Source organism: Colletotrichum fioriniae (assembly GCF_027942845.1).
Source record: "Colletotrichum fioriniae strain IMI 355084 chromosome Unknown scaffold_1, whole genome shotgun sequence".
Taxonomy (NCBI): domain Eukaryota; kingdom Fungi; phylum Ascomycota; class Sordariomycetes; order Glomerellales; family Glomerellaceae; genus Colletotrichum; species Colletotrichum fioriniae.
Genome location: NW_027076837.1, coordinates 4,745,448 through 4,768,782, shown reverse-complemented (window position 1 = coordinate 4,768,782; position 23,335 = coordinate 4,745,448). Strand labels below are relative to the sequence as shown.

The 23,335-nt window shown below is 54.5% G+C and overlaps 8 protein-coding genes across 8 annotated transcripts; 4 read left to right on the top strand and 4 right to left on the bottom strand.

The window, feature by feature from the left end:
• Positions 1-58: 58 nt before the first annotated feature.
• On the top strand, positions 59-1,603 carry ARG8 (acetylornithine aminotransferase; the record flags this gene model as incomplete). The annotated part of the gene is made up of 3 exons (XM_065756165.1): positions 59-193; positions 266-502; positions 575-1,603. The coding sequence occupies 3 exons, from the start codon at positions 59-61 to the stop codon at positions 1,601-1,603; spliced, it is 1,401 nt and encodes a 466-aa protein (XP_065615405.1).
• A 771-nt stretch (positions 1,604-2,374) lies between these two features.
• N0V96_001203 (uncharacterized protein) lies at positions 2,375-2,872 on the top strand (the record flags this gene model as incomplete). Its single annotated transcript, XM_053196814.1, has 1 exon — positions 2,375-2,872. The coding sequence occupies one exon, from the start codon at positions 2,375-2,377 to the stop codon at positions 2,870-2,872; it is 498 nt and encodes a 165-aa protein (XP_053045741.1).
• A 2,426-nt stretch (positions 2,873-5,298) lies between these two features.
• Positions 5,299-6,035, top strand: N0V96_001202 (uncharacterized protein; the record flags this gene model as incomplete). The annotated part of the gene is made up of 2 exons (XM_053196815.1): positions 5,299-5,770; positions 5,848-6,035. The coding sequence occupies 2 exons, from the start codon at positions 5,299-5,301 to the stop codon at positions 6,033-6,035; spliced, it is 660 nt and encodes a 219-aa protein (XP_053045742.1).
• A 1,088-nt stretch (positions 6,036-7,123) lies between these two features.
• On the bottom strand, positions 7,124-7,858 carry N0V96_001201 (uncharacterized protein; the record flags this gene model as incomplete). The annotated part of the gene is made up of 1 exon (XM_053196816.1): positions 7,124-7,858. One exon carries the CDS (start codon positions 7,856-7,858, stop codon positions 7,124-7,126), a length of 735 nt encoding a protein of 244 aa, XP_053045743.1.
• A 904-nt stretch (positions 7,859-8,762) lies between these two features.
• Positions 8,763-9,945, bottom strand: ATG27 (type II membrane protein; the record flags this gene model as incomplete). Its single annotated transcript, XM_065756164.1, has 3 exons — positions 8,763-8,958; positions 9,027-9,594; positions 9,672-9,945. The coding sequence occupies 3 exons, from the start codon at positions 9,943-9,945 to the stop codon at positions 8,763-8,765; spliced, it is 1,038 nt and encodes a 345-aa protein (XP_065615404.1).
• Positions 9,946-11,139: 1,194 nt separating this feature from the next.
• Positions 11,140-14,191, bottom strand: N0V96_001199 (uncharacterized protein; the record flags this gene model as incomplete). The annotated part of the gene is made up of 2 exons (XM_053196818.1): positions 11,140-13,820; positions 13,879-14,191. 2 exons carry the CDS (start codon positions 14,189-14,191, stop codon positions 11,140-11,142), a joined length of 2,994 nt encoding a protein of 997 aa, XP_053045745.1.
• Positions 14,192-15,263: 1,072 nt separating this feature from the next.
• On the bottom strand, positions 15,264-16,573 carry N0V96_001198 (uncharacterized protein; the record flags this gene model as incomplete). Its single annotated transcript, XM_053196819.2, has 2 exons — positions 15,264-15,905; positions 15,965-16,573. 2 exons carry the CDS (start codon positions 16,571-16,573, stop codon positions 15,264-15,266), a joined length of 1,251 nt encoding a protein of 416 aa, XP_053045746.2.
• A 750-nt stretch (positions 16,574-17,323) lies between these two features.
• Positions 17,324-19,142, top strand: GCD1 (Translation initiation factor eIF-2B subunit gamma; the record flags this gene model as incomplete). Its single annotated transcript, XM_065756163.1, has 4 exons — positions 17,324-17,504; positions 17,601-18,503; positions 18,568-18,963; positions 19,018-19,142. 4 exons carry the CDS (start codon positions 17,324-17,326, stop codon positions 19,140-19,142), a joined length of 1,605 nt encoding a protein of 534 aa, XP_065615403.1.
• Between the last annotated feature and the right edge of the window lie 4,193 nt (positions 19,143-23,335).

Here is a 23,335-nt window from a genome sequence, read left to right as displayed (position 1 = left end):
TCATTCTCTCTTGCCAGTCTTTTACCGCAGAGCCCTGTTTGTTCTTCAAGATACCATGATGGCGTTCCGTGCTCCTCTGCGACTTCAATTGGCCAAGTGCCAGCCTCGTCTGGCCGTCGCCTCGCGCATCAACTCCCGCGCACTTTCGTCTGCGGCTGCGGCCGCCACGAGCGAGGTCAAGAGCAACTTCGGCGTAGGTGACCCCATGAAGTCACAAACTATTCGAGTGACTCACCACCAGACTGACACTGACAATGAGTGAAAGCAGTCATCAGTACCCAACCCCGATCCGACCGAAGACTCCCCGAGCGCCGCTCTCGTCCGCGAACATGCGCCGTACATGGTCGCCACATACGCCCGCCCGCCTCCCGTCTTCGTGCAAGGCCAAGGTTCTTTGTTGTGGGATGTTGAAGGCAGGAAATACCTCGATTTCACCGCTGGTATCGCCGTCAATGCTTTGGGACACTGCGATCCTGAGCTGACCCAGATTCTGACCGAGCAGGTGGGTAACTCCGAGCCGCCGTGAGTCATTTTAGTACCAGATGCGCTGACAGTACATGGCCGAACCTTACAGGGTAGCACGCTCATGCACGCCTCGAACCTCTACTACAACCCTTGGACCGGCGCCCTGTCCAAGCTGCTGATCGAGAAGACCCGCGAGGCCGGTGCCATGCACGACGCCAACTCGGTGTTCGTCTGCAACTCCGGCTCCGAGGCCAACGAAGCCGCCATCAAGTTCGCCAGGAAGGCTGCCAAGGTCAGCCAGCCCTCGGGTGACAAGTTCGAGGTCGTCTCCTTCAACAATGCCTTCCACGGCCGCACCATGGGCAGCTTGTCCGCCACCCACAACCCCAAGTACCAGGAGCCCTTTGCGCCCATGCTGCCCGGCTTCAAGCTCGGCGCCTTCAACGACATCGCCGCCATCAACGAGACCGTCACCGAGAAGACCTGCGGTGTCATTGTCGAGCCCATTCAGGGCGAAGGCGGCGTCACGCCCGCGACGGACGAGTTCCTGATCGCCCTGGCCAAGCGCTGCCGCGAGGTCGGCGCCGTCCTCATCTACGATGAGATCCAGTGCGGTCTCTCCCGCACCGGCACTTTCTGGGCCCACACCCACCTCCCCAAGGAGGCCCACCCGGACATCATCACCACCGCCAAGGCCCTCGGCAACGGCTTCCCCATTGGCGCCACCATCGTCAACAGCAACGTTTCGGAGAAGATCAAGGTCGGCGACCACGGCACCACCTTTGGCGGCAACCCCCTCGCCTGCCGCCTGGCCCACAACATCGTCTCCCGCCTCGCCGACCCCGGTCTGCAAAAGGCCGTCGCCGCCAAGGCCGAAATCTTCAAGACCCGCTTCGACGCCTTGCGCGAGCGCTTCCCTGACTTGATCAAGGAGGTTCGCGGCCGCGGTCTCATCCTCGGTCTCCAGCTTACGCAGGACCCGACGCCCATCGTCAAGGCAGCCCGCGAGCGCGGTCTGCTCATCATCACTGCCGGTACCAACACTCTGCGTTTCGTGCCGCCATTGACCATCACCGAGGAGGAGATCCAACAGGGTTTGGATATCGTTGAGGAGGCCATCTCCGTCACCCGCTCATGAAAGCGTGATGACTTTTGTATTCCGCAACTTCATGTGATGAAAGGATGTTTCGATCCATGTAATTAATTTTCGTTTGGCGCCGGCGTTTAAAACCTGACGACACTTAGACCTAGATTCCAACCAACGTAAAGCAGCGAAGCGTTGTCGTTCTGAGAAAGTAGTTGCTTTGAGGCTTACCGTGTTGAGAGATGGACTTGCCGAAAACTTGGATATGTTCAATGGGAATGAATGCAACTTCAAACTAAAGTGTGACACAGGAGGGTGTTGTTGCCCTCTCCGATCACCTCCTTCGCCCCCAATGCTGGTGATGGATTCAGACGCATCTTATAGCTTGCTTCTAGATATTATTCATCATCTTCTTCCAGCGGCACCTCCCTCGCTCAGGGAGACGACTGCCGCTAAGGGGGAGGCGCGAGAGGGCATTCCTTCCCTCGTGAGGTCTTCACAACCGCTTTTCTCGCAGTATAAGATCCTCTCGATCTTCCAACCCTCTCTGCTTTCTTCCTCTCCAGCAACCCAAGGTCCTGGACACTCAAGTAGAACCTTCTCATTGCGTAGGCTTCTTGCTACTGGGTCCCATCATTCAACTTTCACCAGACCAACAAGACTTCTTCTCGAGGCCAAGTATCATCAACCCCTTCCAGCACTCCCTACAATTTCGCCACGCGATAAATACCTCGTGGTTCTGGTCTATCTATACTCACGCCTATCAACTGTAAGAGACAACCGCCTTTGAGAGATATCTGTCCAAAACACTAACGCATTTCAAAGATGGAGCAGATATTCGGGGCAGAGAAACTTGAGCGATGGCTTCAAGAGATCAGAGGGCAGTCAAGCAATCGGCCTTACCGTGTTGTGCAGGAGAGCTTGGCCTGGGATCTCATCACCGCTCTGTACCATGATAACTTCGCTATGGTCAAAGAGCGCTGCGCTCCCGATGTCATGCTACTTGTGGATATTCAACTCTCTGGTCAGATCTTCCACGGCCTAGAAGAGATCAAGCAATACTTTCAGGAGAACCCCGGCTGGGTGGACGAAAAGATGACCATTGTTGATCGCCTCCGCATTACCTACCCAGTCGAGTTCTTTTCGACCCGCGACTCATGTGGCAGGGCCTTTAAGCAACGCAGACTCATCATCTTGGACATGAACAACAACCAGAAGTTTGTTCGTATCGAGATGAGACCCGTTGGCCGTAAGGAGTCAGTCGATCCGGATGCGCCGATTCCGCAAGATGGTTTAGGGTTCGGAGTTGACAACTCTCTTTGACTACGTCTACCACAGCCTCAACTTATCAGGCGGGGAATTGGGGAGAAGACAGACGGAAGAGAAACTTTCGGCAACACGATGGAACGGAACCATAGTTGAAGAGATTGAGACATGGGAAGATGACATCCCAGGGCAGACTAGTTCCCTATGATGATATCACTCAGTTTTGAGATAATGCAAGCTGCTTTTGACATTGACGTTCTTTTATCTTTAAGTGACATGAATTTCAGAAAAAGGCGGCTTATATCGAGTTGTATTGTGAACACTTCTCTCTCGCTGAAGACGGCCAGCAACGCCATTTGGATCGTGCAGAGTTGAGACCCCATGAGGCTATCTCGCTTCTTTTGGGCCTTATATTTGACTGTCAGAGATTTTCGTCAGCTTTTCTTTTCGTGATCATGACGCCCTGCGGTAAGGCAGTTGTTTCGATGTAGTTTACTCATGATTGATGGTTCTTGACGCATACCGTGAGGCAGACTCTGACGGAAGTGGTCATAGTTCTTTCCGAGCATCTCATAACATACAACAAGCACACCGAGCAAAGGCCAACTGTAAGTCTAGGGTATACACTGACCTCGAGGACCAACCGCAGTTCCTGGCCGTCTTACCTCATATCTCGGTGGACGGCAAGACCAGTGTAAGTTCCACGTCGAACCTCGGAAGGTGGAGGTCAACCTTGAAAGATGGGTCTCGGCTAAATTCCCCTCCCGTGAGGCGGGCCCGATCTTGCCGGACGTCCCTGCGTTGGCGCATCCCCCACGTTTTGCCCCTCCACTCCTTCCACCTCACCTTACGCTCCTGAGGCAGGTACGTAACTGCTAAAGCCGTTGGACTTCGGTGTGACGAAACTCTTCTCGGTGACCTCTCTTGACTGCCCAAGAACTCTCCATCTCCATCATGCTTTTCCGATTCAAGTCAACGACAATCAGCAGCGCCCGTTGACGCCTCAGAGCACCTGCCATGTCGTGACATCGATATTCGTGGAGCGGGGCTTCCTCGGTAGCCTCCAACTTACATGCTCGAATGAGCCTAGTTGAAGTGCCAATTGATAACAACCGCGGACAATCATTACTCGGTCACGACTAATCATCTTGCCGAAATCTCCCCGTTGCGTTGATGATGTGCCACCACACACTACCGAGGGTGATGCCGTGTCGTTGTGTCATCTCACCGCATCTTCCCCGAGCCCAAGTCCGGATCTTCGTCCAGTGCCTCTTGCAATCGAGGGAGAGCATGATAAGACCAGCGAAAGAAAAAGTCGAGACGATCTTGGCAAAAGAGCCAGACGGCCAAACGGAAGGCCATCGAAATCCGACGGTTCAGCTGTCGCCTAACGCCAGTCTTACCTAAACGCACGTCAGCGGTCACCCTCGCCCTTGGTATCGATGCCACCTTTCCAGCCCTCCCTTCCTTTCTCTCAGGGAGGGATGATTCGCAACCTGACTGGGTCAAGACGACAAAAAACGGCGGAAGAACTTGGGACCAGAACAAAGCGCTGTCAGAGACCTGCCATCTACTACAGCCAAGCTCAACGGATACTTCCACTTCAGTCTACCACAGCGAGTTTTCCATCCCGCCATTCGCCCTATCCAGCCCCACCAAACCACACCAAACGTCAGTCGGTACATTCTGAAAAAGCTTGGGAGACCGTCGGTGTCCTCCCCTTCCGCTGGTGTTGCGCACAGCCCACCCTGTTGTTTCGAAACTCGTCCCCTCCCTCCCCCATGGGCAACAAGAGATCGGACCCAGCTTCACTCTTGAATCAGACTGTAGCCAATCGCAACCGGCCTGCACTACGATAATCCGCGCCGTTATAGGATTTTGTCTGCCCCGTCAAGTCGTCAACAGCACTTTTCAGCCCGCCCAGGCTGCGGGAAGGAAGTTTGGAACGCAAGGCACGCACACGAAGCTTTGAAAGGGTCCACCTGTTTGGCTCAGCTCAGCTTGGCGGACTACTCCTGATCATCTTCATCATCTGCCGGTACCAGCGTACCACCCTACGATTTCTGAAGAATCAGCAAAGTCCGTCCCTGGCTCCCCCGTCTAGTGTCGGGATCAGGTCGATCCCACGTGAGGTCCCTGCCTCTGATCCGCCCTCTTTACCCAATTGGGATGAGGTTGCGGTACCTGAAGCCGTTGTGCTGCAGGAATGTCCAACACGGAATAGGCGAGGAAAAGAAGCTTAATATCGCCTCCGTCTTACCGGCCGGCTAGGCGAATCGGGAGGAGAAACAAGGAGCATCTCACACTACCTCCGCTATAAGAGTGCAATGGCCGCCAGTTATCCCCCCATCTCATGTGACGACGACCAAGAACCTTGAATAGTTGTTGATCCAACTTTCAGCTAGCATCGGATAATTCATATTCACTCCTTACTAATAACTTGCCAAATACAATAATCAGTCCTTACAATACCAGCACACAAAATGCACAGCTCAACAGCAGCCTTCCTTCTCGCCCTGCTGGGCACGGCGAGTTCCTCCCCTCTCACGATTCAGCCCCGCCAGGCCGACTTCTCAGGGAACCAGCAAGATGGTCTCGCCGCCGGGTGCCAGTCCATGATCGTCATTTTTGCCCGTGGCACCACCGAGGGAGGCAACGTTGGTACCATCGCCGGTCCGCCCTTCTTCCAGTCACTTGCGACTCAGGTTGGCGGCAACCTTGCCGTGCAGGGTGTCGAGTATCCCGCCGATATCCCCGGTTTCTTGGCCGGAGGTGACGCCAACGGATCCCAGATGATGGCCACCCTTACTGAGCAAGCCATCACCAACTGCCCCAACTCGGCCGTCATCATGTCTGGATACTCCCAGGGTGGGCAGCTCGTCCACAACGGTGCTGCCATGATGCAGCCCGACATGGTGGCCAAGGTTGCAGGTGCCGTTATCTTCGGTGACCCGCGTAAGTTGCTTTCCATTAAGCCCTCTCACGGGGATCATGATGTTTTTGGTCTCGAAGCTAATGCATCTTCTTCACAGTCAACGGACAGGCTGTCCAGGGTGTGGATGCCGCCAAGACCAAGGTTATCTGCCACAACGGCGACAACATCTGCGAGGGCGGCAACCAGATCCGCCGTGCTCACTTGACGTACGGCAACGACGCTGATGAGGCCGCCACCTTTGCTGCCTCGATGATGCCGGCTGCCGCGGCCCCTGCTGCGGCTTAAGAGGGACCCCGGTAGCCTTCTCAGAGTTGACCTCGAAGGCTTTTCTTTTTCTATCCACACTCTCGTTGTATATACATATCGTAAATACCTTTTTTGTGTGCACAAAAGCCCAAGCCAAACAGGTTGCACTCACTTATTTACCTACATAGTACCTATTGTTTTGTGTGGAAATTTGTAATGTGGAGGGAGGGAGGGAGGGAGACGAAAGGTTCGTGTGCCTAGTCTCGGGAGCGAGGTGTTTAGGGTGGTTGTGATCATCATTGGCATAGCTTAGCATTTGCGTAGCCCCAGTAGTATACAATCTAGACCAATGTATCGTGTAGTTAGATCTTCTGGGTGATTAAGTAAAGACGGCGGACATCCTCCAAATCTAGGCCCGACGTTGTACCAAGGCGTCGGCTCCCGTCACAGGGTGCCTGGGTGCTTCTTGGCCTGTTTCAGCACCACGCCTGATCAAGATGGACTCGTTTTGCTGGGCGGCCTGGTGAGCAACCCGATGCCCCTGAACGAAGCCTGAGGGCGACTTCTACTGATTAACGAACCTTTCAAAGGATATTGGCGAAATTTTGAAAATTCCCATTCATTTTGGCGCCAATCACTACTGCGGTTATGTGTCTTTTTTGATGCGTCGCTTCGTGATGATGTGCAGTCTTGGTAGTAGCTGATTAGAAATGCATGTATCTAGGTACCAGTCCATGCGTATTGGACAATTGGGGTTGGGGGGGGTGTCGATTCTTCCATCTTCTGCGTCCAATTCATCTAACGTAGTAGGATACGCGCATCACTTAAGATGGCAAGGCTTGTGTTTGCGACTGTTGTCCCGATGACAAGACTTGAAGCGGTCGTCAAGCGGGTGAGAGTAAGGAGACCAAGCTGGATACGGCCATCTTCGCCCCTTACTCATGTCATTCATCTCGGCTTAGGCGGGTGACCAGACCATGGGTATCCAAGTAGCATCCCGCAATCTCCCCTTCCCACCGCCTACAAGCCTAACCCAAGAACCTCTTGTACACCCAGAGATCTCGCGTTCAAGCCAGATTTCCCTTTCCATCCATGATTCCACGCTTCCAATCCCTCTCGCACCAAACTCACTTCTTCACCGTCACCCTCACAGCACATTCCCACCTCTGCCCCCCAACACCCTCCATCCTCTCCTCGTCCCAAACCTCGACGCTCTCCGCAAACGGCTCCAACGCGCCGCGGAAATCATCCCAGTCCATCCTTGGACCGACGTACACCACCGTCTCCACGGCCCCGTTCCCACCAGACTCGTTAGAAGCAAAGGCCTCCATGTACTTCCGAACGAGAGCGACTTGCTTCGGGTACACGAATACCCACGCCTTTGCTTCCGCCGCAGCGAGGTCGAGTGCCCATGTTCCTGGAACGGTGCGGTGGCTGCGGTGGTATGTATTTGGAGACGGCGCGATTTCGATGCTGGTGAGGTTGAGCGCCGCTCGAGGGGCAGGTGACGCCTGAGAAGAACTTCCAGAAGCCTGAAGAGCATACGGGGCTTGTGAGAGATTTTGGTCCTGGGTACCGGCCAAAGAGTCAAGCAGAGCCTCGACGAGCCCCGTCCCGCTACCAATCGAGAGCGTGAGATCCGGCGCCGGCGGAAGTTGTGCGTGAAGGGCTTTGATGAGAGGGAGGGAGAGGGTCAGGCAGGAGTCCGGGTGTCGGTGGGGCTCGTTTGTGAGGATCGGGAGGGGCGCGGGTGTGAAGGCTGGTGAAGGCTCTTCTTCATCTCCGAGGAAGTCTTCATAATCGGGATCCCCTGGATTGATTGGCGCAGAGTCGTCGACCAAATTACTTTGGGTGGTAGACATGCCTGGTATGCGATGGTGCGGGTGAAGTATGCGGAGATAGGCCGGAGGGGGTAGGTACATGGAGCCGGGCCAGGCGAGATTCGATGCATCCGTGCTGCACGTCAGTTGTACCGGCCCCGCCAAATCGCGGGATCCACCAAACCTTACATTAAGGCTAACCCGGATCTAAGTCCCGCGGCGCCGTCCGTGGCTTATGGGATAAATATAATGACTGCTACGTTAAACCTCACATAGATATAAAGCGTGAGCTCCGCAGAGTTATAGAATGGATGTACTTGTGTTACATAGTTCCTTTCATAAGCCGGGTCTCGTTAAAGTCCGTCTCAATGAGGAAAACCACTCTGTATAGAAAGGGAAAAAAGAGTTCACCCCCCGGTGCTGAACTGGGGGCTACATCTCTTGGTGTTCATGCTGAGATTCGAACTCGGGTACTCTCGTATACGCTAAGCCTGTCGTCGAGTAGGCTGGTAGGCGATTCTATTTGTTGACCATGGACCACTCCACCACCCAGCCAGTTTGACCTGACCCGTCGACCTAGATGGGCGCCTGCTGGCTGGTGACAGGAACGGGGTTGAGGGGACCTCTATACCCTTTGGCCTGTCGTGTATTCCAAAGTTATAGAATACCATTCACAAAGATCCGCACCAAAACCCGAGACCAATGTCCATTCCAATCAGATATGTAATTCATGAGACAAGAAAGCTAATGCGACAAAGCTCCAGAGGACCAGACACCGGTCCCAACTCCACAGTCGCGATTAGGCTCGCGAGAATAATGCAACCCAGAACCATAGCCACTAATCCAGTTTACAGCTATAAAATGTACAGTTTCCTCTTTATTCCCCTGCACCTCTCTCTCTTCAAGTAGATGCTGTGGACGAGGATCATCATCTCAGTTCTTACACCTAGACGGCACTGTATCCGCCCCGGCCACCGCTAGTGTTCACGGTGTTGAGCACGTTCCTAGTCCAGTCCTTCACCAGGTAAGGGATATCGCGAATGGTGTCTCCGTGCGGCAAAAGATCCCAGCCCCTAGCACCGTATCGGTTGTAGTTCAGCCACGAGCCGAAGATGAGGTATGCAGCGATACCGAGGAAAGCCCTGTAGAAAGAAAGAATTGACGTTAGTTTATGCGAGAAAACCACTATGGAGGTTCCGTCAAGACTTACAAGACAAAGAGCCAGGTGAAGAAGCCCCAGTGGCTGCTCGTGTCGCCACCGCCACTGCCACCCTCCGCAGGCGGCTTATCGTACGCGTCCTCGCACGCGTACTTGGTGTGCCAGGTCAACCTCAGCACATCCATGTCGTTCTTCTCGTTCGGGCCATAGCTATTCCAGATCAAGGCCGTCCCATTCAACAGAACCTGCTTCTCGTCGGGCGAAGGTCCGTCATCCTCGCCCTCCTTGCCTTCCTCGCGCGCGCGGAACTGGCTGCCGTCGTACTGGTCCTCGGGCTTGACCTCGCCTTCGAGACCCGTCCTGTCACGATCGCATAGGAACTCGATGATGGCCTTTTGGTTCCTGCCGTTCTTACCCAGCGGATACGAGCCTCCGTTGAGGATCAGGCGGACACCCTCCTTCTTCGCGTCCGAGTTGGAGTCGCTCGACTTGAGTCGTTCTGCTGTGGCGTCCAGTTTGCTTCCGCCGTGGTCGCCCAGCTCGCCGGCGATGGGTATCACTTTCTCGACCTCGTCCTTCTTGTCGTCGCCTGGATGGATGTTGCGTTCAATGGCACATACTGTATAGACACGTTAGCTATGTTCTGTGCGAGCTTGCCGCTTCTCAATCGTCCAACGATTTCGCGTAGATCCATACCTCTTGTGAAACTAGGGCACTGTTCCTCCTTCTTGACGTCTCCTTTGCGCTTCAAGGGGGCACAGATATCGACGGTGTAGGATGTGTTGGTGTATGTAGGAGGATGCCACTGGCTGGTCACGACGCTGTGTGGTCCGCCTAGCGCCTCGAGGTTGAATGAGACGTCGTCGACTCGGATGTGTTTGCAATCGAGCATCGCAGCCGCCGGCAAGGGCGCCAACAGCAGTGCCAGCACAAAGGCTCCTTCGGCCCGCGATAGTCGAGGGAAATGCATCGCGGGAGATCCAGCCAAGCGTTTCTCTCGGGGGTGAATGGAAACGGGGGACCGTCTGAGCTTCGATGGGGGTTTCGGGGAGAGGCGGATCTGCTGCGGATTACGAAAGCTTAGCAAGCAACAGCTGCTGCAAGGTTTCGTAGAGTATTGGGAGAAGAAAAAGGGGAACAGATGGAAAAAAGAGTAGTTTAGTACGTAATGAGTGTGGTTCTGGAAGCTGGGCAGGCAACAGAAAACGGGCAGGTCACGGCGTGTCGTTCATGTGGCTTGGGAGGCCGGAGCAAGTGGACTGTGGCAGCGGGTGAATGACCTCGTTTTGGCTGAGGTGCTGCTTGGGAGAATGGGACCTGACCGTTTTGGCCAGGCGGCATTTAGCTCGTTGCATCATCGTCATGCCGAAGATCTAGCGAATCACGTGCAGAGACCATGCCTTGCATGGGGGAAGTGGACAACGAGCACGGATCTGGCCGCACTGTTATCGGTCTGGCTGACATAAGCCAATGTTGAACCCCCAACCTCACCCTGCCTCACGTTGCCTCACGTTGCCTCACCTTCGCACACCTCGGCCATGGCTCACCTTACGCTTATGAGATTCGTTAGTGTTACTGTTACCTAGTCTATACACGTACTCAGGTTCACCAAAAGAGGCAACTTGGTAGTGCCAAAGTCACTCAACACATCGAGCAGGCACTGTAGTATGATAAACTGCTTTGATACCCTGTACATCAAATGATACATGAGCTCGCTTCCGCAGAGCCTTGAACTGCTCTGGTGGTATGCACCATTCCCTTCCCTCCTCCGTGACCCATGAAAAGCAATTGCCGTCCATCCCTGACCGCACCTCGAAGGATAAGGTAAGTACGCCTTCGTAGGGGTATATAAGACCATGAGAGATCAAACAGCCAATCCGTCCCTAAAGTCCCCAGACGCCAAAGTACCATAAAAGACGCTCACAACCCATTCCGTGCGCACCATAATCTCCTAATGATTCATTTCACTCCCCTCGACATGCTCGCAGCGTTGACCAGTAAAATAATCTGTGACGGCATGTCCCATATTAGACCTGACTCAACTGGCGATAGTGATTGCCAGTTGAATCCCGGTTCGATTTGCGACGGCACGTCTGGCGCGTGCTCATGTGTCCTACGAGGGTCGCTGAGCCCACCAGCACCGGGGTCGGAAACCGGGCGAGTCCTACATGCCGTGAGGTCCCATCATGCCGCCCATGCCTTGCATCTGTTGTTGCTGCTGCTGCTGTTGCTGCTGCTGCATCATGACCTGATGAGCCCTGCGCTGGGCAAGAACGCTCTGAATCTGATTCTTTGCCTCCATCATACAGTTTCTCTTAAAGGCCTCCATCTGCTCAGGCGGAATATTCTCAACAGCACCACCCCACTTAGCGGCAAGATTGGCGATCTGCTTATTGTATATCGCTTGACCTTGCAGCTTGACTTGGTTCGTCAATGCGTTGTTACTGTTCATTGCTTGCTGCTGCTGCATCTGCATCATAGCCTGCATATTCATATTCTGGCCGTTCATCATGTTCTGGCCGCCGCCGGCCATCTGGCGCTGCATCGGATTCATTTGCGCCTGGATTTGTGCCTGAAGCTGTGCTTGCATCTGCGGCGTCATTTGACCACCGTTCATGTTGCTGGCGCCCATCTGGCTGAGTTGCTGAGCGTATCTCTGCGCCAGTTGCTGGTTCATCATGTTGCTCATGTTGCCGCCCAGGTTGCCGCGCTGCTGCTGCTGCTGCTGCTGCTGCTGCATCATGAGTCTGTGCTGCATTTGCTGCTGCATGTACTGCTGTTGCTGAGGTGTCATCTGCTGTGGGTTCATGTTGCCGTTCATCATGTTACCCATGCCATTTTGCATCGCGGCAGCCATTTGCTGCTGCTGAATGGCTCGTTGTTGTTGGGCAACCTGTGCGGCAATCATATTGGGGTTATGCGCAGCTTGTGGCATAGCACCGGGAGTACCCATCATGACGTGTTGGCCCATCTGAGAGTTTGACTGCATCATATTGGGAGGTGGGCTTGCCTGATTCATACGAGGCGTTGCAGCCACTGCCGGGCGAGGCACGGGTGTTCCCTGCATGTTTGGCGTACCGTGCTGGATGCGCGGTGTGGCAGCCTGGTGACTCTGCTGGCTGGCGCGAGCAGACATGCTGTGCGCCATTGGGACTCCTCCAACGTTGGGCGGGTGGCCTTGAACGGCTGATGGCGGGCGCGGCGGGCTGTTGGCCATCTGAGAGTTGTTCTGCTGCATAGGCACAGCACCAGGCATGGGAGATGACATGCTGTGGGGTGTGCCCTGTCTGACGACGGGAGACACAGGCGGTTGCGATGCTTGAGAGAAACGTGCCTGGGTCTGAGCCGGAACGCCATTTGGCATTGCACCGGATGTACCGTTTGGCATAGCAACATTCGCCTGCTGCTGCTGTTGCTGCTGCTGTTGTTGTTGTTGCTGTTGCTGTTGCTGTTGCTGTTGTTGTTGCTGCTGCTGCTGCTGCTGTGCCAGGTTTGCCGCAGCATTTTGATTGTTCTGGGCGGCCTGGTTCGCAGCAGCCTGTGCAGCCATAGCCCGTCTCTGTGCCTCTCTCTGCTGTTGTTCTTGGCGAGCTTTGAGTTCTTGGGCCATTTGATGTTCGCGCCGCATCTTCTCTTGTTCCGCCTGGCGCTGTGCCGCAATGACCGCTTGTTGTTCCTGCATCTGCTTTTGCTTCTCTTGTGCAAGCTGGCGTTCTTTCGCGGCCGCTTCGACCTTCTCTTGCTCCTTCCTCTCCTCGTGCTCTCTCTTGATGTCAGCGATGACCTTGAACCGCTCGAATCTTGGCTCGAACGTAGACACAACAGCTTGGCCTTCTTTGTCCGCTCCGTTGGCCCCGCCTTGGGTACCGTTGGCAGCCGATGAGAGGCGCTCGTCCAAGATAAGCATGTATCTTTCCTGTTCTGCTGCGGCGGCCTCGTCGGCAGCCATCTCTGCCACGGTTCTCTTGCGAGTTTTGGGCTGAGGGGGCGAGTCGGAGTGCTGGGGGTGTGCCAACGCATCGAGCAAAGCAATAGTCTCTTCGGTATCTCGGGTTGGCTCGAGAATCAGGGGAGCATTGGTCGCAAGCAAGATCTGTGACTCTGCTTGGTATATATTGCTTCCATCGAGCTCCATGCGCTCACGCTTCTGCTTCTTGGCAGGAGGAGGCATGCTGCCTGCAGTAGGAGTTGGGGGCACCATAGTAATCGGCGTTGACGGGGGTACAGCGCCAGTGCCTTCCACATTTCCTGCCGCGCCTCGAGGCGTTGCAGCCTTGATCATCAGGTCTGCCTGGAGGCTTTCAGGTGTAGGGTGGAGTACGACAGTGAAAGTCTTGGGCTTTGAGGGTATCTTGCTCTTTTGACCTTCACCAGGCAGACTAGGTGCCGGCATGCTCTGTTTATCCTTCTCCTCTGCAGTTTTGGGTTTCGTGTCCTCCTGTGTAGCGGATGCAGCATCAGGCTGCGCACCGAGAGACTCTTTGGGATAAGGAACGTATGGTGAAGGTACGATATATGGGTTGTGGTTGTGAATAGAGGATGGCACAACTTTGCTCGAAGCCGATGTTGGTCGCTGGACTTCCTTAGATTGAGCGACAGATTTGTGATCATGCACCTGAACGATCAAGCATCCCTCGTAGAAAGGGACACCCGCTTCTGAGAAGTATTCGATGAGGTCGTGAGGTACGGTGCGCTCGCGCAAGTGCTCCAAGAACAAACGCATTGGGGACTTGTATGGGAAGATGCCGTCCTGCTGATCGAATCGGAAATGCGTTGCGTGCATGTGTACGACGAGGGAAGGTGCGTTGCCTGCGAACTTCTTCAAGATGTATTCATCCGTCACAACTATAACCTGTCAGTATTGGCGTCCATGATGATTGCAGCCAGTCCACAATCTACTAACTATATGGTAACGGCTCTGAAGGCTGGGCGGCTGCCATATCGCCGACGAGCGACGCCGATCGGAGTCCCACACTGTTCCTAGAAATGCGACTGCCTTGGGCTGACTGTTCACGGCGCGTGCGATTGATAGGCCGCGCTGATTGCGGATTCGCGCCATTCGTTGTCGCAGAGTTGGGAGGCTTCTTTGTCGACATTGAAGGCGATGGCGATGATCGGATAGAACTCGCTCCATTGGTCTGGATGCCGGGGGGCACAGGACGCTTAATCTTGGACGCGACAGAAGGCGGCTGGATGGCCGTCACGACTGGCGCCATTTTTGCCGGATGGGGCGGCTACCGGAGCGCAACAGGCCAGAGATGGCGTCGCGAGGCTATTCTCCCACTGTCGAATGATGCCCAGAGTTGTGTTACAGAGCAATCATTGAATGAGATATTCGGCTCGTCGATCGTGATGGGGTTCGCTACGGGGGTGGTCGAGTGGATGATGCGCGTTGACAAATCGGGTGACGTCGACGTGGAGCAGGGTAATTTATATCGAATACGCGGTCGCAGTTGTGTCGAATGTATCTCCGGCAGAGGACCAAAAAGGTAACGAAGTCAAGATTCAGAAAAAAGACGACGGGAAAGATGCACAACAGCCCTGATGGATGGATTCCAAGCGTGTGGGGTTAGGATGTAGTCAGGCTTCCGCGAGAGTCGGAGAAAGGTCCAAGGAGGAGCCGCCGCAAGTCTCCGAGACGGGGACGCGGGCGTGGAGCAAAGTAGAGCCTCAGGCAAAACCCCGGATAGACGCACGGATCACTGTTTCTGTACAGTGTGTAGACTGTACGTACTCCAATATCTTAACATATCGATTATCATGGACTGGATTGCGCTGTCAATTTGTCTAAACAGTGAATAGAGGCTACAGCAATAAGAATATGACGATTTGAATTAAGCTACTAGTATCTAGTCATCGTTCAAGTCCGATTGACCTTCACTGGATTACCTCTTCCCTTATGCCTAGGTCAGGAGCGAATATTTCATTCTTTTTCTTTTAGTTTTCATTCAACATAATGAAAATCGGAACATTGACGAAAACGGATCATAGTCTCGGGTACTGCCTACCGAGGAATCCCAAGCAAAACTCTATTTAAGCTACAATTTCGGACATACTTTGAATGCATAGAGGTCAGATTAGTATAACACATCACGGTTAGTACGGCACAAATACCATTTAGGGGCACATCATCAAGGTAATTCACTATGAAAACAATTCATCTCGCGTCGCAACGGTCAATTACCTATCTGCTCATGAAAACGTTACATGATATCTCGTGGTATATACCAATCCAATAAAAACACACATTTCATACCCGTCCCGTCCTCCCATGAGATCAGATTTCCCTTATTGGAAGTCTTCGTTTATACAGTGGAGAGAGTATTTACTCCTTGCCCTGGACACGGCGGGCCCAGTCGTCATGGACCCGCATGCCGTCAACGACGACAACGCCTCGGCCACGTCCCACGCGGTCCGATCGCTGCCACCACTTTCTTCCTTGCCAGGCCTCTCTGCCTCAGACTCGCTATCAGCGAGACCACCGCCACCACCCTCGGCACCCACAACAAGAATGATGTCGTGGCGCAGCCAGGTCTGGAGATTGGAGACCATGGCACCGTTGTCGCCTGCAAGAGACTCCTGGAGATAGATGATCTCGGGCTGGAGATGGCGAAGAATATGGGTGTGGCCATTGGCCGTAGTGAAAGGCATCACCATGGTCTCCTTCTCAACTAAAGCCAATGCCTGGGAGTAAACGGCATTGAAGGCAGGGTTTGCAGGCGAAGGGTTCATCAGAGGGCTCTTGGATGACTCCTCGCCAGGCGTCTGGGCTTGATGGTGCTCAATGTTAGAGAAGGACGAGCTCAACGACGGTGGCGGAAGGTTACTAGTAGATTCGCCCGCCGTCTCTTTCAGGCCCGGCGCATAGATCAAAACGAAGAGCTTGATATCGTTGAAGTTGGTGTAGCGCGGAATATGCGACAAGATGGACTGTGAAGGAGTCAGCGGGGAGCTTCGGAACCTATGGCAAGTAGGAGGGAGGGGCTTACGGCGTGTTCATGGAATCCGTCTTCGTCAAAGTCGTCACCGTGGCTGTCCGCAGAAACCACAATGGCAACTGTTCGTCGTCGCTTACTGGGGTCTCTAGGCCTGGAAGATCGTTCCTTTCTGGCATCCGCTTCTTCGGACCATGTCTCATGGTCAGCGTACGCATTCTTGTCCTCTTCCCTGATGGCGGCCAGTGCCCTACCGGCTGCAGCGCCGGCGGCGGCGAAGCCAGCAGTCACTGTCTTCCCGGCAGCGTCGAGGAACTGCTGGGGGCTGGGCGTGCGCCTCAAAGCGCCAGACATCCTTGCTCCCAACCCATCCCCGGGTGCATCTCGGGGTCCCTCGGCCGTGCCGTATGTTTCGGTTCCGACGTTGCTGGAGGGGGGTTTGGGTCCTCTGGAAGTCCCGTACGCAGGATTGTCGCCATAGTTTGCATTGTCGTAGTCGAGGTCGGGGTATTGCTCGTTCTCGGGGGTGTCATCCTCATCTTTGCGCTGACTCCATACCCACGCTGCGATACCGACTGTCGCAACAGTCACAGTGACTGCAAGTGGCACCCAATGGCTCCAAACCCCTCGCCTCCGAGAATTCTGATCGTTGGGCCACGACATTTAGTTGGACGCAACCATTGCACTTAGGCACGTAGCCTAGATAGATATAAGGTGTGGATTTGCGTAAATACAAGGTACTCGAGCTTGTCGAGCTTCGTCCAACGATTCGGGCGGTTGCGTAGGTGTTCAGGCTGGTTTTGTCTGTGAATTCGCCAATGGTATCGCAATCGTCGATGTTGAGTCGTGATTCGGCTCTCGATGTTGTCAACAGACAGGAAGTCGCAAATGGGGGGGTGGGCTATAGATCACCCACTTGTCGCGAGCTCGGGTGGCTGGTCTTGGGGGAACATCAACATGGGGGAATTGACCTAATGGGCAAGGAGCTAAGGCCCAGGGGGGATCCCGAGGTTGGCCGTGTTGCCATTGGTTGCCGGGCCAAAATCTCTCACCTCGCCCTCCCGCCTGTCAGCCAAGGTGAGCAGCCGTCAGCCGGACCGAGGATGTACCGATAATCACGTGCATCATCCCACCTTGATGCGCGACGTCAATAGTGGGTCCCTGCCGATTGGCTAGCGTCGCGGGACGTTTTTTGGCGATGACTCCTTCAGCGCGCAGACAAAAAATATCTAAGAAAAGGGTTATTGAACCGGCATTGGTGCGAGCAATACAGGACCTAAGCTTCAACAAGGCCCAAGACGAATCGATCTTGCATCGTACATCTCAACAGCCCGGTTTCTACGCTCTCGCACCCCGGCTTCTCTCGCTGCAGTCACCTGTCGCAAACGGAATACCCCGCCAAATCACCTCGAGATGCCCCACGCTGTGTCGATGCCCTCACCAGGGCTCCAAGCCTTGGTCCTTTGCGGCCCGGGATCATCGTTCCCGACTTTCACTTCGAATCCCGATGAGAACCCCAAGGCGCTCTTGCCCATTGCCAACCGGCCCATGGTCTGGTATCCTGTCGATTTCTGCTATCGTATGGGCGTCACAAGTAGGTGCTTTCGGCTGGTCTTCATTCATTGCTGGGCTCAATATGAGCACTCATAGTAGCCATTGCTCATGGAAATTATGAGGCTGACTACTTTAGACATTACTCTCATCTGCCCGGCATCTGCAGAAGCAGCAATCACCACTGCCTTGAACACCAACCCTCACTTGACAGCACTTCCCTTGCCGAGACCAGACATCCTCGCCCCCAAGGAATTGGACCAAACCACAGGCACGGCTGAGATCCTCCGCTTACCTGAGGTCAAGGAAATCGTCAAGTCCGATTTTGTCGTTCTTCCCTGCGATCTCATTTGCGAGGTTGCCGGCGAGAAGCTGCTGCAGGCATGGATGGTCAAGGGCGCGAGCATGTCGGACCTGCTGAGCGCGCCAAAGTATTCGGGAAGCAAACAGAGCCCCTTCAGCGGCGGTTTAGGCGTTTGGTACGAGACGAAGACGGCAACTCCGGTCAAAGGAGAGGAGACGGACTTCATCGCGGTAACACCGTCGACTCCATCCCCCGTCCCCCCCCCCAAGGGATCTTTACTCCCTAACCTCTCCAACCTGGTGACATCTATACCCACAGACTCGCTGAAGGATCTCATGGAGACACGGAGAGGCTTTGCTGTCCGTCATGGTCTCCTGCGGAGCCATCCTCGCCTGAAGATGCTCACGACACACAGAGACGCGCACTTGTACATCCTACCAAGATGGATCATGGACTTTGTTGACAAGAATGATCGTTTGGAAAACATTGGTGAAGACGTCATTGGCTGGTGGGCCAAGGCAACCTGGCAGAAGGGTCTCGCGGAAAAGCTCCAACTGGACGAGGTTCTGCGCAAGGAAGAGGTAGACGATAGTGACGACGACGATTCATTGCAGGAGAGCGCCTCGTCGCCCCAAGACGACGACCCTGAAGAGCTGCGACCCAGCAGAGGTGTTGACGACAATGCTTTTGATAGAAAAGACGTTGACGGCACAAATCCTCAGGGGGGCGTTGCTCAAGGTACCACCGATTATCGCCTACGTACATCCTTCTGGAGCCGATGCACCGATGATACGCCGTGTAGACACAGCTCAACTACTCCTGAACGTATCACTACAGCTTGCCAAGGTCCCATCGGTGGAAGAGACTGGCAGCGAGGCAGCATCTCCTTTCGCACACGCCAAAAAGGTGGCATACCCGGAGGGCGTCAAGGGCCGAACGACAATCACCAAGGCCGACAGCTTAGTTGGAGAGAATGTCACAGTAGAAGAAAAGGTGGCCATCAAGGAGTCCGTCGTTGGAGCTGGCTGCCAGCTCAACGAGGGTGCCAAGCTTTCACAATGTCTGCTGATGGAAGGCGCCGTGGTGGGCAAGAACTGCAAGCTTACGAGATGTATTCTTGGCAAGCGCTGTGTCATTGGTGATAACTCAGTCCTGACAAACGTCGAGGTTCAGGAGAACTTGCTTGTTGAGGCCAGGAGTAAGTTAAAACCATGTCCCACACAATACGTGATGATAGCTGACCATGCCCTAGCTGAGGAGAAGGACACGAAACTCATGAGCTCCGATGGTTTGGAGGCCACCGAAGAGGAGATGCAGGGAGTGCTGGAAGACATGGACAACGAGATCATGGCCCAGAACGAGGAGGCAGTGGAATAGACTTCAGGCATTTTTTTCGCCGATTATGCTTCGCTGCAATTCTGGACCGAACCCCTCTGCTAAATTTTCTCTGGTGATCCATCGTATTCTTCCCTGCGCTGACTTACACCAAGCTAGAATATCATATACGCTACCCGGATGAGCTGACAGTATTGGGAACGAGAACTTTGTACTAGCCACCGTGGAGGATGAACCAATGTTCACTAGGCCGAACCCGCGGATGAGGGACGGAGGTGGGCAACTGCCGGCAATGCGGGATCCCCGACAGAGTCCGGAGGCGAAACAACGAACAATCAGCAGGTACTCGAGGGCAGCCGTCGTCCTAGTCGAACTCTACTCTTGGTGCGGTGGGCACGGGGGGATCCATCAGATACCTCGGGGAAGCTGGACAGCAACCCGGTAGACATTCAGCAGAATCGCGACGGCGGGCTGGAAGAGCAAAGCCCACCCCGCGGAAGCAACGGGAGCCAGAAACCGCTCTCACGCGTAACGAACGAAGTGGAACCTCGCCCGCCTGGTCCACGACAATGGCATTCCTGAAGCTCGTGTAAGTGCCCCCAAGAGCTCTAGCCAGCTCGTCAGGGGCGATTGTCTTGGAAGCTTCTGGCTCGATTGGGAATTCCTGAGAGGGTCGAAGGGCGCATTCTAATAGGTCTTGTTCAGCAAGCAAAAGAGGCGAAAGAGGCTTTTCGTGTGTGGCCTGACTGCAGTAGCATGTGTAAACTAGGGAGCTGGTGAGCCTTTCCAAAAGGCACGATGTGGAACGACTTTCTCTACGGACACGATGGGACATCAGACGAAGCTTGCCAATAGCTTGCAGAAACTACGGAAGAGCGTCCGAAAACCCCTCAATTGGAACGATCCAAGGTAATGGTTTCATCCCCAGAGTTTCCCCTCTCCTCCCGGATAGCTGCAGAAGAGGGCGCAATCGCGAAGAACATCCTCCCCCTTGATCTCCTAACGCCGGGTATGGTGAACGAGCTATTTGCCCATAACCTCGTTTCTACAATGGACGCCAGGGGCAAGAGACATCCACATAGACTCACGCACACACACCGAGAGAGAGCGCGAGAGATTCGCGGCGAGAGTGGGAAAGATGGACTCTGGGGAGGGCCTCTGTAGAATCAGCCCATCTGCCAGGGGCAAACTGACTCTGCAAGGATCACCAATATTGGGGCCACTCGAGAGGCCTGAGGAGAGACATTCAGCAGATGATGCTACGGTCTAAGCGGGTCTAGCGTGTCCTCGATGTCGATATCGGGAATTTGGCCTGCTGCTGATGGCACTTTGAGAAAAGTGACAGGTCACAAAAATCCTCGGAACATTGTCATCTGCTCGTCCCAAGTTGGCGGGATAGGCAGTTCGCCGAACTTACTTTACACTGACCTTGGCTCCAAATGCTCAAGGGGGGCCGAAGATGTGGGCAACGATGTGGGCAACGATGTGGGCAACAGCCCATTGACAGAGAGATAGCGAGAGTGAGAGAGAGTGAGGGGCCAAGGGCAGGCGATGATGGGACTCTAGTGTAGCATCTGAATCGCAAGTGCCTTGTGGTAGTACAGAGATCGATTTTGAGTCCAGGCTAACGGGGTTCAAGCCGAACCAGACGACGTGGCGGCGGCGGGCGGATGTGGGCAAGAAAAAGAGGGGTCCAGGGCAAGAGAGACTTGATAGTGACGGAGAAGATAGAGCTAGAATGCTAGAGAGCGAGGGAAAGAGAAGGACAGACAGGAAAGAGGGTGGTCGAGCGAGACCGACGGCCCAGCTCCGGCCAGGAACGCGGCTTACGCGGGCCTCGATGGTGAGACCCCTCCAAAAACTGCCTTGACAGCGCGAGAGTTATTGCGTTCCTCGTGGGAAGTCGTGGCAAAGTAAAGACTTTTCTTACTTGTCTTTCTCTCTCTGTCTCTTTCTCTCTACCTTACGTTGGAAACAATGGGAGAGACCTCCCACGCGTCATGATTGGGGGCGGGCGTTTTCTCACACATAACAAGGAAAAGGGGGCCAACGTGAGCATTCCTCTCGCGTGTGCCAAGGATCAAGAAAAGTAAAGAAAATTTTGTTGCATGGACGTGATTCTGTGTGTGTGTGTGTGTGTGTGTGTGTGTGGATGAAGTTTTGAAGCCTCACACAAGACTTCTTCCCTCCCTTCCCGTCTGTCCCAATCTCTAGACTCTCTTGTACGGTGGTGGTGGTGGTGGTGGTGGTGGACTAACGGCCGAAGTTTGCTAGACTGCCCTTTTTTTCTTGGCTGCCGCCTCAGTTCAAGGGACACGAAACATGGGCCACTAACGTCGGAGGCGTGGATGGGGTTTTTGAATCATGGAATTTGGAAAAAACCGAGAGGAGAGATGTTGGTGGCACCTGGAGACACCTGGAGCTGGTAACTTCCAAGGAAGAAGGCTTGTTGAGTGTAGCCGACTAAGAGCCGCGGGGGAGACTAACACAAGTGTACGGATGCTGAATAGAGAAGTCGATGGGACGAATCGAGTTAGACGGACTGGCATTACTGGGATAGTTACGGGCTGAACGGCTGTCGCGGGATGGGAAGCAACGCCTTTTTTGCGCTTTGTCCTAGAAATAAGTTGTCAAAATCGGACCATTCTCGATGACGGGGCCCGTTGTCGTGATGATGATCGTCGACCGTTGAACCAAGCCCTTTTGCCATAATCAGATGGGAGAGAGAAACGGTTCCGTGCGGGATTGAACAAAGAGAGACCATGTGGTGGTAGTGGTGGTGGGAAGAGTTCGTCCGAATTAAGGTCGTATAAGCTTTAACCTGAATTGAGTGATTGGATTGGATCTGAGTGAGAGGCTGGGCGGGACGGTGGACGGGGGGGACAACCTTGACGAGGACAGGGAGCCAAGCAAGAGCCGACGACGCCAGGTACAAGCACGAACGAACACACATATCCAGCTCTCCCGTCATGACTTCGGTGATATTTGATGGAGGAGAGGCAGTGAAGGGACCCCACTCTGGTCCGTCCTAGTCACAATGGTTCCTATCTTGGAGTGAGATAGCGAGTGCGGATCGTCCTTTCTCCACGTCTGCCTTGCCTGTGCCATCATGATCAGGGCTGTCGTGTCCTCCCCCCATGCCCGCTCCCCCACCAGGCCCGGGTGATCTGCCAGGTATTTGACAGCAGTACAGGAAGCTCGGGGCCGCTCGTGAGCCGTGACGACGATCGGTGCGGGATGGGAAATCCAAAAGAGAGAGAGGAGAGCGACAAAGAGGTGAGAAGGAAGAATGGACGATAGGCATGGCAGGGGGGAAAGGAAGCGGGACATGGGCAACCCTGTTCACCTGAGCGACAGTCTCGGGCCCGGCAGCTTGACGTCGATCACGGATGTGGGCGAATAGACTGCAGCTCGACAGGGGGATGCGGAGGGCCAAAGTGGGCAAATAGTGACAGATTGTCTTTGCTTGGCGATATCCATACGGGATATTCACCATCTAGCATATGCGATGTGTGCTGGGTGCGAAGAGGGGGATTTGCCTATCCTCCATCCTCGCCGGCTACTGGAACTGGCCAGGCACCACTCGATATGGAGACCACTACGGATACCTATCCACAATGGACTTGACGACCAAGAAAAGAGACACACAGACGAGACGGCAGACGCACGGATTCTCGGGTGCCTGAGTTGGACGACTGGGGATGGGGGCGCGCGCGAGGCTGTTCAGCGGGGATCCCTTCGGACGGCGGCGCGCCAAGTAGCGCGTGTTGTTTAGACGCGATGTTTTTTTTTTACTTTGCTAACGCTGAGCAGATGCCGACGACGCTAGCAGTTTCTGATAGTTTGCCTGCCCCCTTTGGCTGTGGCTGGTCAAACGTGGATAGTGTTTTTCTGTCTTCCATCTGACTCTATTTCGCGTTCTCTGCCTCTCGAACCAGTCTGTATCAGTCTGGCGTCCGTCCTGTTTCCCGGGTCTAAAGTAGGACCGGAGGGCGGAAGAAAAGCCTCCCAAAGCATCGGAGACTAAGGCTGGCCGACAGGTTATAGCTCGTCCCAGGAATCGGAGGACTTGCAGCAAGCGTGCAGCAGCGCCGGGGACCAGACCAGACTGAAAAGATTGAAGGACGTCTAGACATAGTAGACAGCGGCACAGTCAACCCCAGGCGGCGAGCCGGCGAGCCACCACAGACGGGAGTTCTAACTTGTTGGTAGGCTAGAGAGGGGTGGCGTAGAGG